General features: G+C 42.5%; 1 protein-coding gene across 11 annotated transcripts in view; it reads left to right on the forward strand.

Moving 5' to 3' along the window:
- Window positions 1-14,234, forward strand: part of gphnb (gephyrin b) — a 117,354-nt gene that overhangs the window by 83,442 nt on the left and 19,678 nt on the right. For 4 of the 11 annotated variants that reach the window (XM_074615259.1, XM_074615252.1, XM_074615254.1 and 1 more), the window contains 5 exons: window positions 1,622-1,663; window positions 3,554-3,628; window positions 9,021-9,077; window positions 12,000-12,042; window positions 13,858-13,995. In XM_074615259.1, coding sequence (XP_074471360.1) covers window positions 1,622-1,663; window positions 3,554-3,628; window positions 9,021-9,077; window positions 12,000-12,042; window positions 13,858-13,995 — 355 coding nt within the window. The remainder of the gene's footprint in view (window positions 1-1,621; window positions 1,664-3,553; window positions 3,629-9,020; window positions 9,078-11,999; window positions 12,043-13,857; window positions 13,996-14,234) is intronic. The other 7 variants (XM_074615260.1, XM_074615261.1, XM_074615262.1 and 4 more) reach the window with 5 other exon arrangements.

Consider the following 14,234-nt stretch of genomic DNA (forward strand, 5'->3'; position numbering starts at 1 on the left):
AAAATAAATACAGTACAGTACGCAGACTGTAATAAAGGAGTGTATGTTGAAGTGCATTGGATTTTGTTTTTGTTTATTAGCGTAGTCTAAAGACGTAACGGTTATCTGTCCATCAGAATTTATGTAAATCTGTGGGCCACTTCCTGTAAAAGAGGCAGTAATGTAACCTCTTCCCAACCTCATTAGTGCAGGTAATAAAAGTCTTCATGTGCCTGTTGGTGGAGGCATTGTTATTAGAAAGGCCTTACCACAGCATGAATGAAAATGCTCTAATCATGTCCGACCCCAGTAGAGCAGTAAGAGGTGATACTTTTGTGTGCTCGAAAATAAATTACATTGCATTTCCCCCGACTCATTTTAGATGGTCTACCGTGTGCGACATGATGGGGAAGAAGGGATATTAAGATGAAGATATTTTGGATCAATGGTTGACACTTGCATTGATTGCAGGGCTTATACCTACAGCACTGTGAGGTTTGCATCCTTTATCAGTTACAATTGATCTGGATTTGTGGGACCTTCGGAACAGTCAATGTGTGACCCAACAAAGTGGGAAATACTAATGGGGAAACTGCAGGTTTTCTGTGATATCGCAGTTGATTTCAGTGCTGTTATTGTGTACTTATGCAGAAAACAAATAAATGCTGCAAGTTACATAAATAAACGCTTTAACGTGGGCTTCAGAATAAAGAAGTGCTTTTGGGGTTTATTTTCTTAGCAACCCTGTCTTTGAACGGTCTGAATGAGACAGCGGAGGAGGAGAGACAGGTGATCAGAGAGGGGAGAGGACGGGAGATGGGGAGACAGTCAGCTGCAGCAGGACTCAGTGCCTGTCGGAGGCTCTTTCAGTGCCTCTAGCCAGCGCTGCTGCAGTAACGTGACTGATCTCCGTTTCAGCGGTAGTTTATGAAATGGACTGTTTTGTCCTTGGTTTTTAACATTGTAAAACTCATCTTTACATCGAGGAACAATACTATAGTGTCCCCCCTTTTTGTCTACCTCAGCCTCCGTATTTCACAGTCTCTACTGTTCTATCTATCTGTGTAACTCAGCCGAGCCAACCAACCTCGTGACGTCACAGTCTAGAGTACTAAAACACGGCAGCGGTCTTGTCACAAAAGACGATCTTCTATTTTCTTTTAAATGCTGACAGTTGTCATGTTTGCAATATAATTGTTCATTAGAGTGGAAATCAATTTAGTAAAACCAGCTTAACTTGGTTGAACATTTCGACTTTAAGCTGCATTGACAAGATGGAGAATTGTTCAAAATGTGTGATGTTTCCTGTGAAACCTGTTCTCCTATTGTTCTGATGGGGAGTGAATCCCCATGCAACTCCTACCTGCTGTCCTGTCCTGTCCTGTCCTGTCCTGTCCTGTCCTGTCCTGTCCTGTCCTGTCCTGTCCTGTCCTGTCCTGTCCTGTCCGTCATGCCCTTGGCTGCCTTGGCCCATCCGAGACAGTCACACAGAGACCTGTCACGCAGATGTCCTCCTGAAAGACAGAGGGCGCCGTCTGCTCCGCCCGTCAGTCTCTGTGTGTCTCTGTCCCCCCTGCTCGACCCGGCTTTGGCTCTGTTAACCCTCTTCTCTTCTCCCCTCCTCTCTCTCTCGCGGCACCAGGCGCGGCTCCCCTCCTGTTCATCCACCCTAAGCATTGCTGAGGTACTCCTGCATGCGTTCTAATGCAACCGTTACGGCCGTCATCATGGCATCGGTTTACACTCCTCCCTCCTTCCCTCTCCAAACGCACTTATTACTTCCTGCCTGGAAATTCATCCCCTTAAAAACCTCATATCCTTTCCCTTGTGTGTGTGTGTGTGTGTGTGTGTGTGTGTGTGTGTGTGTGTGTGTGTGTGTGTGTGTGTGTGTGTGTGTGCTGTCCTGCCTGCTGCACTCCTGCTGTCTCTTTGTGGTTTTTTAAACACTTACCCAAAATCCTGTTTTTGTATGAATGTGGTCTTGTTGTGTTTTTCTTCTAATTTTTGTCTCATAGTAAACATGTCCTTCACTCTGGTGCACACATACCGTATCTAACCCTCGCCTTGTTTCCACACTCACACACACGCCCTCCAAAATAAACAAACCTCCATCACTCAGCATCTTCCTCAAACTGCGTTTCAACCTCAGAAGTTGAAAGATGCTTGAATTATGTATTTGAATGAAAGTGATATTGCCTGCAACAACAAAAAAACAAAGTGTGTGTTCACATCTCAGTTTCCTTTTTTTAAAACACACACACAAAGACACACGGCATCTTGTAAATGTGCTGCGAGCGTTTGCAGCTCTCCTGTGCTTGTTACTCTGGTCAGGCCCCAATGACTCTGATCTGTAAGTGATGAAGACGTGGCCTCAGTGCAAGGGCGTGGAGGAGTGCTGACACTTGTCCAATGTGATATCGGAATCCATTAATTACCCGTAATTGCGCAGTAATGAAATCTGGAAAAAGAGTTTGGAAATAATGCCCATCTGCAAGGTGGAGGGAGGAAACATTTATCTTCCTTTGTCTAAATAGAAAATATGTTAAACTAATTGTAATGCAATTAACGGATTACATTACTGCAGCTGCATTACTTGTAATATGTTTCAGAGACAATATTTTTAGCCGATTTGATCTTTTCACATGTATATTTCTATGAACATGGACCTTTAAGTTACATTACAATCTGTTCACACAATGGCAATACAAAGCGATTTAATACATATAAATTGTTACATATAGTACCTTTAAGTTTCACTTTTGTGTTGTTTAATTTTGTGCCAAATCACAATGTTTTTCCTTAAACTTAACTAAATAGTTTTGTTGCCTAAACCTAATTAGGTTGTAGTTTTGTTTGTGTTCAAAACATAACATTTCATTCAGTTTTACGTTTTAGAACGTGTTCCTTTTTAAGTTTCGCTTTCACTTTTACAACGTAGTAGGCCCCTACTGACCCACATCTATGGTGCTTATTGTGACTAATAAAACCTCTTTTCACCAGAAATAAATGTTATCCAAATACTGTGCTTGTAGCAGTACAATTGAAAGTTCAATACGAAACAAATAAGTCGCTGTAACTGGATGACTTTAGCGTCATTACTTGTAATCTGTATCTTCCCTCCCAGCTGATCTCATGTCACCAGACAGAGGCCTTGGGTCCGGCCAGGGGTCAAGCACTCACTTCGGTTCACTTCTCAACTTCCACATGCTCACACACTTAAAGAGAAATGTGTCCACAGTAGCAGCGCTCTTCTGAAACTGATTCTGAACTGGTTCTGTTCTTCATCCATCTTTGGTTTTGTTGTATTGTTGTTGGTGGTTTTCTAGTTATTTGCCACGTCTTTTTAATTTATAAATTTCCTTTGATGCGATTGTGTGTCAGGTTAGTGCTGGCTTAGTTCTGGGACGTTCGTGTGCACAATGAGGAGAGCAAAAAGTTTTTTTAAAAGCACCACTAACTGATGTGTTGTGTTGATCAGAGCGGGCGTGCATGCCTGTTGCCTGCACCTGTGTGTGAGAGTGTGTGTGTGTGTGTGTGGCATGAAGGTGAGTGACTATCCTGTGGCTTCCCCCAGGCCTCACGGAGAGAATTCAGGGCTCACCTGGATGAGGTCATCACGCTCAAGTCAAGGTACTCTACCTTGGACCAGGTAAACCCCGCTAACCTTCTACCAACCTCTTACCTACCGGCATGCAGGCCACTGGCATCCCACATAGCACCTCACCACACTAGAGACACACACCAACGCACACGTACACGTGCAGGGAGAGGCACATTTAACATTTAACATCGCCCCTTGCTAGAGCATGTAGCACTGGAACAGGTCAGCAAACCTGGTCTTACTTTAGTTTACTCTCTTTGATGACACTCCGAGAACAACAAATACGATATACACAGTATGTGGTGGCTTATGTTGAGCTTTAGAGGGAGATTTAGGAGAAAGTTAAAATCCAGAAAAGTCCCAATACAAAAGATCAAAACGGGTGATATTGATAAAGTAGACGCCATTTATTGGTGTTATTAACATGTGATCTGTGTCTGGATATCTTACATCCATACATGAACACAGTATTTCTTTTAGCAAATGGGCAGTTTTAATTATTTCACATTAGAGATTTGCTGTATTTTTAGTGCTCATCTCACTGGTTTGAGATGAGCACAACCAGTGTGTAGGATTTAGTGCCATCTAGCGGTGTGGTTGCAGATTGCAACTAACTAAATAGTCCTCTGCTCACTCCTCGCTTCTCAATCATGTCAGAGAATTACGGTGGCATTCGGGTACGTAAAAACCTGTGGTCTACCTCCGGGTCTGAAAAGTGAAGCCAATGCTGAAGTGCCTTAAACTGTCATTCTTTCTAACAGCCAGCAGGGGGCGACTCCTCTGGTTGCAAAAAGAAGTCTGATTGTATAGAAGTCTATGAGAAAATCTCACTTGATTTATTACCTCAGTAAACATTGTAAACATGAGTTTATGCTCTCAATTGCTAGTTTCAAGTCTTCTTCAATACAGCATGATGTTCATTTAGTAAATTATGGTCCCATTTAGAGTCAAATAGACCATAAAGCAGGGGATGCTTTAGGGCGTGGCTACCTTGTGATTGACAGGTCGCTATCACGGCGTTGTCCGTGTTTTCGTCTTAGAACTTTAACCCTTTCACAGTTCATGAAAGTTAATTATAACATTTTCGTTTACCTAAAAATGTCTTATTCAGTGTTCGGTTGTACTTAGCTCCACCCTCTCGTGCCACTTCTGGTTGCAAAAAAGCAAGATGGTGACGACAAAATTGCCCAATTCGAGTCTTCAAAACCGTAGTCCACAAACCAATGGATGACGTCATGGTGACTACGTCCACTTCTTATATACAGTCTATGGTAAAAACGTGAAAGACTCTCTAGCGTCAGTGTTTGGTTTGTCCGTTCTGGGCTACTGAGTCCGTGAAGAGGACCAGCTCCATGTGTAGATATGAAGGGCCCATTCTAAGCTAACGAAAACACAGCGATTCTTAATTTCAGGTGATTATACACCAATGAAAACATAGTTAAGAATATTATATTCCATTTCTACTAATGGATCCCCCAAAATCCTACACACTGGTCCTTTAATGTAATGGTGAAATAAGGTTTGAATCCAAGCTTTTACAGGCATGTCGTGTCCTACCTGATTTGCGTATTGAGATCTGATCACAATGTGAGTTAAAAATTGAAATAACAGGAATTCTTATTGGTACCAGACCTAAATGCAAAGGCCAGTGAGCTGATATCATCATCCAGATACAGATTGCATGTTAACACCAGGTGTAAATGGGGTCTTAGTCTTGATTTTTGCAAACACAAACACACATTTTACACTTCTCCTTATAGCAGATATCTACAGGCGGAGGCGTGTAGGTCATTCAGAGATTAGAGTTAGTGTGGTGATGCATGTGGCAATATAGTGGGGGGAAATGACAAACGTCATTAAAAGTCTTAAGAAATACAGCAGCAATTGAGTTGCTGCCCCTCAGAGTTGCTCTACAAGTTGCCCTGTGTATCACCACCTAGTTTACTGGTCAGCAATATTCCTCCCCATTGCCTCTCTCAGGATCTCCACCAGCACTCATTCTCTCTCATCCGTCACCCATCATTTGTGTATCGGTGGCTGGTGATGTTTTGTTTTTGCAGAGTGTGTTTGTCTGGTCTGAGTTTGAGTTTGAGTGTGTGTCTGGATTAACAGATGATCCAAGAGTGCTCCTCAGTCGGTGGAGAGATCAGAGGCCTGTCCTCGCCGCTGTGTTGCTCCTTCTCTTCCCCGCTGTCGTTCCTTCCCCTCAGGCTCTCGCCTCCACTCCCCGGGTAGGACGAATTGGCTCTGGATTTCCACAGTAGCATTTTGTCCTGCCCTCTACCACTCTGTCGCTATCACTCCAGCGTTTTGTCCTCTGCTCCTCCATCCCTCTCTTGCCCCGTCCCGTCCCGTGGGTGGCGAGGCGGTTGAAGCCGGTTCAAACGAGCCTCCCCTCGCCGTGTCACAGCCCTCTCGTCCTCACGGCGGACGGATAAATCTTCTTTTTTTTTTCTTTTTTTTTTGCATAATTTGTCTTGACAGCTCCTTTTGTTTTTGTGCTGAGCTCAGCACCGCAGCGGTTGCATCCCATCATTTCCTGGAGCGTCTCCTCAGCCAGCGGGTTATTGGCCCCATCGATTTCCCCCCTCAAGCCTCCGGAGCCACGTGTCTCGCTGACCTGGCCGTGCTCACTATTCTGTGTCCATAAGCGCCGCCGACGCTGCCACCACCACCACCACCACCACCCCGCTCCCCAGCCCATTGATCTTCCTGGCAGATCTCCATGACAACCCGTCGTCAGGCTGTTTCCGTGGCGACGACGGGGATGGCATGTAGAGTGATTAGTGTTTCTGGCATGGGGGCCACTGTTTTTTTAATTTTATTTTTGTGTGTGTGCATTCTCAGCATACTGCAACATTAAGTCCTCACACACACACACACACACTTTCAGTGACTTTATTAATATGTTTTTGCTTATCGAGGGAGTTTCCGACCTGTTTTCTTTGTGTTTGTGTGTATGAGACGTATGTGTTAACATCTGCATCCCTCATCCTCTTCTCTCACTTCTCTCACCAGTAACGGGGGGGTTTGCAGTGGAGGGTAGATTAGAAATGAGTGTGAGAGTGTTTGACAGTCTGCTTTTTTGCCTCCCCCCCTCCCCTCCTCCTATACGTCCAACAACACCTCATTCTGCTTCTGCACTCCACGAACTCTCCTCACCTCCTAACACACACACACACACACACACACACCCTCCTGTAGCTTCTCCACCGTGTTCATCTCCATCATGCAAAACTGTCTCCCCCCATGGCCCTCTGATGGTATGATCTTTTTCTACTTAGCTATTTCCTTTTTTTTTGTTGTTGCCATACTGAGGTCTTGTTTTCTCCACACCGTGTCAGTCTTATAGTGTCATCACTCCACACTGCACCAGAGGTTTTTTAGCTGCTTCTTAGTGAACGGTGACTGTATTATTTACTGTTTAGCTGCAGGACAGATACATTACTGTAGAGGCATATGTGAAACTGGATCAGGAAGCTTGTGATTCTTGTGGTTTTGTCTGTGTGTTTTTAAAGCGACAGTAGGTAGTGAGATTCTGATGTAATTGTTCTGCGTTAATCGTGTCTTCTTTTTTTAATTTTAGATGTCTCTTTTGCAGTTCTTTTTTAGCAAGGCACACCTTGTACGAAAATGTCCTAGCTGTCGATCGTTAGCTCTCATATGTGCTTTTCAATGTCTGCAAGTTTGATCTGTGTCTTGCTGTAGCTGTATTTAGCTCCCTTAATCCCCACCTTTGTCTTTTTTCTGTCTCTTTTTTTTCTTCATCATACTTCTCTCTCTCTCTCTTCCTCTCTCCCTCTCTCTCTCTCTCCCTCTCTCTCTCTCTCTCTCTCTCTCCCTCTCTCTATGAGGGCTGTGCTGTTGTGGCACAAATCTCCTAGCAACCAGCTGGTGCCATCATGGAGGTCCACTGGAAAATAGAATAAAAAAATCAGAAGTAACAAGTAAGCTTAAAGAACAGATAGCAGATTTCACATGTGAGGAGTCTGAAAAGGTAAAAGATAAAGTTTTACTGTGACACGGTAAACTGTGATGTTCTTTAGTTCTCGTCCTTCTCAACAAACAGCTTTTGGTATCATTAGCCAGCTCACAGTCCTTAAAGCAAGCAGCGTTACTGCTATTAAACAACGGGCTGCTCTCATACACCCTTCGTAGTTATACCTACAAAAAAGTGAATTCGCTGTAATTTGTGTAATATCCACGAATCAATTTGTATGTGATCCACGTAATGGTGAATCCGGAAGTATAAAGAGCGACAAACGCCACGTAGGGAGGAGGTCTCGGGGTCAAAAAAACACCAGACTTTTGCTCAGGTTGTTCGTACCCCATGTGAAACCAGAAGTCAATGTTGGTTTATTTGCCACGTAACTTCTGTACTTATGTTACGCCACTTACAGAGTTATTTTAACCCAAACTACTATCTTTTCCAAAACCTAACTAACTAGTTAAAACCTAACTAGTTTTTGTAATGTAACTTCCGTACTTAAGTTACGCCACTTTTGAGCAGATTATTTCCTGTGAGTATTTCATCAGAGATGAGTTTTCCTGTTATTTTTAGGAACTTTTTATACAATTCTCTGAATTATGTTTTTTTGATGTACTTAAAAGGCTTCTTCTCCCTGAAGCTTTGCCATTGTTCTATTACCTCTTTGGTTGTTTTAACTTTGTACTTTTCTAATGCAGGGCGAAGCTGTTTCAATCTCAGTCAATTTTAACTTTATTTTTGTCCCTGGAGGGGAATTAGATCTCTAAAACTATAGAGTACAGTCTAAGACCTGCTCTATATATAAAGCGTCTCGAGAAAACTTCTGTTGTGATTTGACGCTATATAAAAATAAATTGAATTGAATTGAATTTGTTCCACAGCAAGGCCTACAATACGTGAAAGAACATAGACATACAGTACAGTAAGGGGAAAGAGAGGAGTGTGTTAGAAGTCCAACAACAGTATCACTGGTATCTGACTCGCATTTCCACAAAAAGAAGCAATAGCATCTAAAAAATTTGAAAATTCAAGTCAGATAGAATAAATAGAAATAGCAGAGAGGACTTATCGTTGGCTGAGTTATTACTTTTAAGTCAAAAACAGCACAAAAGTAAACCTCTAAAACTGAATTATTCTTGAGAAAGTTGTATAATTCAAAATGTTTTCAGCTCACAGGGCCTCCAGTATGGCTGCTACAGGTTGCCTCCTGAAAGCCCACTGCGCTTTCTTTCTTCCTTCCCTTCTTTCTTTCTTCCTATCTCTCCTCGCTGCTCCCTTCCTCTCCTGCTAGGGTTGCTTGTCGTAGTGGATGCCTGTCTGTCTGTTTGTCCCTTCGTCCGTCTGTCCGTCCGTCTGTCTGTCTGTCTTGTCTGTCTGTCTGTCTGTCTGTAGTGTTGTGGTTGCCGGGACAGATGCACTGATGCCTGTGATTCGATGCTTTATCTCCACTAGCTCCAGTGTAGGTTGGAGGGGCTTAAAGATGATCGCAGGAGGACCTTCAGCTCTCGAGTAACTATCCCGCCCCCCCCCCCTTCCCTCCCCTCCTCCTCCCTGCCCCTCCCTCACCCTCCTCCGAGGAGCGCGCAAAACAAACGCCCCGCTCTGTGTCCCCCCTTCCTCCCCCCGTCCTCTCCTCTCCCTCTCCCTCCTCGCTTGCCCCAGCTATCTCTCTCCAGCTCTCGCTGTCTCTCTCTATCTATCTGTCTGTTGCCACTTTCGTCCTCAATCTGTCTGTCGTCCACTCTGTCTCACTTATTTCTCTGTCCGGTCTGTTAGGAGTCTTCCCTTTTTCTCTCCGTCTCCCACGCACACTTTTTTCTGTCTCTAGTTGTTTCACTTTTTCTCTGTCTTTCTCTTCCTCCATCCGTCTGTCTGTTTCTGTTTCTGTCTTCTCCGGTTAACATGCTCTGCTTTCAGTAGCTATGTCTGGTGTGCTGGATGTCTGTTAAGTAGATGCCATCAGGCCGCTCAAGTGGTCTTCTTTTATTGTTTTTGTTCTCCTCCTTTTTCTGCTGTTGTCTCGGCTCTGTAGTTTAGTGAAGTCTGTCTAGTCCGTGCTTCCTGTTTTTGTTTGTTTTCTTTTTTCTTTTCTGGGCTGTGGGACCACGTCATGCTGATCCTCATCCTCCCACCCAACCTCTCTCTGTCTCTCTACCTGTTGTTTTATATCTATCTCTCTGTCTCTCCATCCCTCCTCCTCCTCCTCTTCCTCCTCCTCCTCCATCCCACCCACCTTGCCCACACCTCCCACCATCTCCCACCCTCTCACCTCGGCTGTTTGGCGCCCAGTGGTGTCACAGTGTCAGCCCTAGCTATGATGGCGGTGAGGGAGGGGAGGAGGAGGGAGAGAAGGGTGGATGGGTGGGTGGGTGGGGTAGAGAGACCTTCACCTTCACCATGGGTGCTTTGGTTCTCCATACACCACACACTGCCCACACCCGACTTATGTGTGTTATTGAGATGCAGCGGTTGCAACAAAGGAAAGCAGAAGACAGAATATGACCATTCAACACATGAATAAAGGTAGATAGACGGTCAGGAAGACAAACGGAGAGATAAAAAGTCCCCCAAAAATCAAAATCAAGCTAAACTTACAGTTGGTCAAAAGACACTTAAGTTTAAATATCTGCCCTGATTTTCTACAGACTGTAAAATATTGGCATCAGAAGTGATTTTGGCCAGTACTATTGGTGTAGTTGTATAAAGGAATAATTTTATTCTGTACCAATCTTGTAGCTTGATAACTTGCAACTTGTGATTCTCCTTTCCTTGTTTAGTCCCTCCCTGAGGCTGAGCTTCCCAAAAGCTGCTGTAACACTGCATCTTCTTTATTTATAAAAGGTTGTATATCGTTGTCATGTATAAGCGCTGTCAGTGCCATGTTAGTTTTCTATAAATACCATTAACAAAACAGCATGATCACCAGGAGACCGGCTTCTTGCAGCAGTGGTGAGATGAAAAAGGGAAAACATTATGTACAGTAGACGTACTAATGCCTGATTATAAAGTGTAGTGTTGCTTAACTACAATATATTGTCCCATAATGCATTGTTCAAAGAAAGAATAAAAAAATTAACAGTAAAAAACAGTATAAAACTGTATAACAATTAGTACACACTGCACTTCACAGTATTAGTATGTTGTATGGAATTGGGACATATTATTTATGGCAGATTTTGGACCAGAACTACCTCCAACATGTTTAGAGATAATAATAATTATTATTATTATTATTATTATTATTATTATTATTATTATTATTATTATTATTATTATACTAGTAGTATAATAATTATTATAATAATTATAACAACCATAATTATTATTATTATTATAACAGTAGTATAATAATAATACAAATTATAATGATAATAATAATAATTGTACTAGTAGTACAATAATTATAATAATAATAACAACAATAATAATAATTATAGTAGTAGTATAATAATAATTATTATTATAATAATAATAATAATTATAGTAGTATAATAATAATAAATATAATAATAATAATAATAATAACTTTAAAATAAAAAAAAATTAAAACCAGAGTCACAAGGTGTTTCACAAAAAAAAGAAAAAGAAATTCATACACAGAAAATGCAATAAAAACAGGAATTTTAAGAAGCGGTCAAACATAGAATCATAAAACAAAATGTAAAAGAACATTACAAATATTTTTAAAATATATTATAAAAAAGGCCAGTCTGTACGGTGGATTTTTAAAAGATGAATGTCCTCTTTTTGACAGGAAGAAACAGGGTTTATAGGAAATGTGGTCTGTATTTTGTGAATATGAGATAGAGGCTACTCATTGTCTCCACCCGTTAACAACAGTTAGATGCTTCTGGGAAGCTCAGCCCCGTTTTATCCCTCTCTGCTCTCCTCCCCACCTCGCCGTATAGATTACAGGTAGTAAAGCAGCACTAGAGCAGCGATCTATCACGCAGAGATATCTCCAGAGAAACCTTTACCGTCCTGCACCACATCTGAACAGCCACTAATCTAAACTCGACACTACATTTCCACTACATTTGATGTGACACCGTAGCGCAGTAAATACATCTGTTATGACCTTGTGATACAATATTGTCACTCTGTATGTTGTTGCCTTTGTCCATATATATCTATATATATATATATTCCTCTTTTTAGTGCTTCAATCTGATAGTGATGTGTGTGAATATCACCTGTGATGTGATGAAGTGATTTATTTATAATGGTAATGCAAAGGAGATGCAGCCATCTCCCAACAGCAGGACAAAGTGCACAGTGTATGTAGTGTGACACGGCTTCTGACTGTTGTATGAACAAGCTTCTCATCTCAAGCATGTCAAAAGAGCAGCTCGGTTTATCTCAAATTACCACTCTCTGTTTCCTTTTTTTGCCCTTCGTCTTCCTCCCGATCGCCCCTTCTCCCATCTTTAGGTGCAGTCACGATGCAGCAGCAAAGAAAATATCCTAAGATCAAGTGAGTACTAAGTTTACAATTCAAATGCACTCGCTGTATGTCACCAAGTGTGCTCTCAAGCACACATAAATGAATGTGCATGTGATGTGACACTGCGAGCATGCCCGTGCGTGCTTGTGTGTGTTGCCAGAGGTTGTTAAGCCTCATGTTAAGCATTGAATATGCTGTGGAAGCGTAAGTGTATGTTTAAAGGAGAGAAATTGGGTCAAGGGAAATCAAAGCACAGCGCCTATTCTTCGCTGTGAGGCAGAGGGAGAGCGAGAGAGAAAGAGAGGAGGAGAGAGAGAGAGAGAGAGAGAGAGAGAGAGAGCAGATTACATATTAGTTACACCTTTCTTTGTTCCTTTTACCTTTGGAATTATTAGAGAGGTATTATTAGACCGACGTGGCTGCTATCGAGCACTTCTATCATCCAGCTGGGTTCCACGGCTCCGGCAAACAAACACGACTTATTTCTGGTCAATCCTTCCTCGTGGTGTTTAAATTACTGCACACATGCACTGAAAAAAATAAATTAATCCACTTATCTTGGTGACAGTGAAACACATTAAATTACATGTGTTCATTTATATAATTGTGTGTTTTACATATGTGCACATCAATTCAGTTTCAGACCCTTAATGCTACAGCTGCATTATGCTCAGATCAGGTTTTTTGTGGCTCTTGGGCCAAAAAGAAACATCTTAAAATACAGTTTTTTGTCTCCAGAGATAGTTGAGTGGTTCAGTTCCCTGCCTTTGGAGCCACATAGATGCCTCCACTGTCTCGGGATTGAGTCCCAGCAGAGTCCTCTCTCTCCCTCCCCTCTCTCGCTATCTTCCTCTCAACTTTCAAACTGTCTAAATAAAGAATTTAAATGCTAAAAAGGGTAAAGTATTTTTGATTCAGGCTTCGATTTCAAAGCTTTGGTCTAGAGCTATGTCTGACATCGCTCCCTGTTCTCTAACGAATGCACTGTATTTACATATTTTATATTTATATTAAAGGGATAGTTTGGGTGTTTTAAAGTGGGGTTGTATTAGGTACTTATCCATAGTCAGTGTATTACCTACAGTAGGTGGCGGTCGGCACGCTCCCAGTTTGGACAGGCAGACAAGAGTTACCGCATGAAGGCAAAGTAATGTACTGCTGTGGACGGGGCCGGCAGGAAAACGTATTTTAGCCACCTAAAAGAAAGGCTTACCTAAAAAAATCTATATCAGTTTAAGTGTACACTATATTTAGAATATTTTCACCGCTTTACTTTACCGTCAGACAGCCCTTTCTGATGGGGAACTGAAGCCATTGTATGCTCTCGCCAACGCCACCAGACTCCATTGAAACATGTAATTTTACCTCACAGAACACGAGAGGGTTGCTGGTCTACCTCTGCCTCGATCGGTTAGTTTGTGTGCTTTGGTGAATCCGAATTAACCCTTTAAAACACCAAAGTGACACAGTAACTACTCTAAATATAGCTTACCCATAAACTGATATTGATTTTTTTTAGGTGGCTAAAATACATTTTGTTGCCGGCCCCGTCCACAGCAGTACATTCATTTGCTCCCGTGTGGCAACTCCTGTCTGTTTCTCCAAACTAGGGACGTGCTGACCGCCACCTACTGTAGGTAATACACTGACTATGGAGAAGTACCTCATACAACCCCACTTCAAAACACCCAAACTATCCCTTTAACTTCATAGATATTTTTCAATTTCGTCATATGTTGGCCGATAAGTAACAACAAATTGCAGTACAGAAAAGACAAAGGTTTTGTGAAGCTTCCTGTGGTTTGATTTTCACGACAGTGTCTGTAATGTCCCATGTCTTCCCAGGTCACAGTGCAGTGGACATCACTAAGGTGGCACGGAGGCACCGCATGTCCCCCTTCCCCCTCACCTCCATGGACAAGGCCTTCATCACTGTGCTGGAGATGACCGCCGTCCTGGGCACTGAGATCATCAACTACAGAGGTGAGGAGGACAGAAATCCTGCGGTTCTAGCAAAAACCTTCTTCAACGTCCACTTAAATGTCCTAAATGTGTTCATGTTGCCCCTTGACATCTTCCAGTTCACCTTCCCGTTATGCCTGCTGACATCAGCCACTCGGCATGCTGGGATGTTGAGGTGTCACACCTTTCAGATCGATGCAGCGACATGCTGCTCACTAAGTTCACATGACAGCGTTTAAACACTGTCTGTCCACAACTGG

The sequence above is a fragment of the Sebastes fasciatus genome, chromosome 18 (genome assembly GCF_043250625.1).
Source record: "Sebastes fasciatus isolate fSebFas1 chromosome 18, fSebFas1.pri, whole genome shotgun sequence".
Classification (NCBI taxonomy): Eukaryota; Metazoa; Chordata; class Actinopteri; order Perciformes; family Sebastidae; genus Sebastes; species Sebastes fasciatus.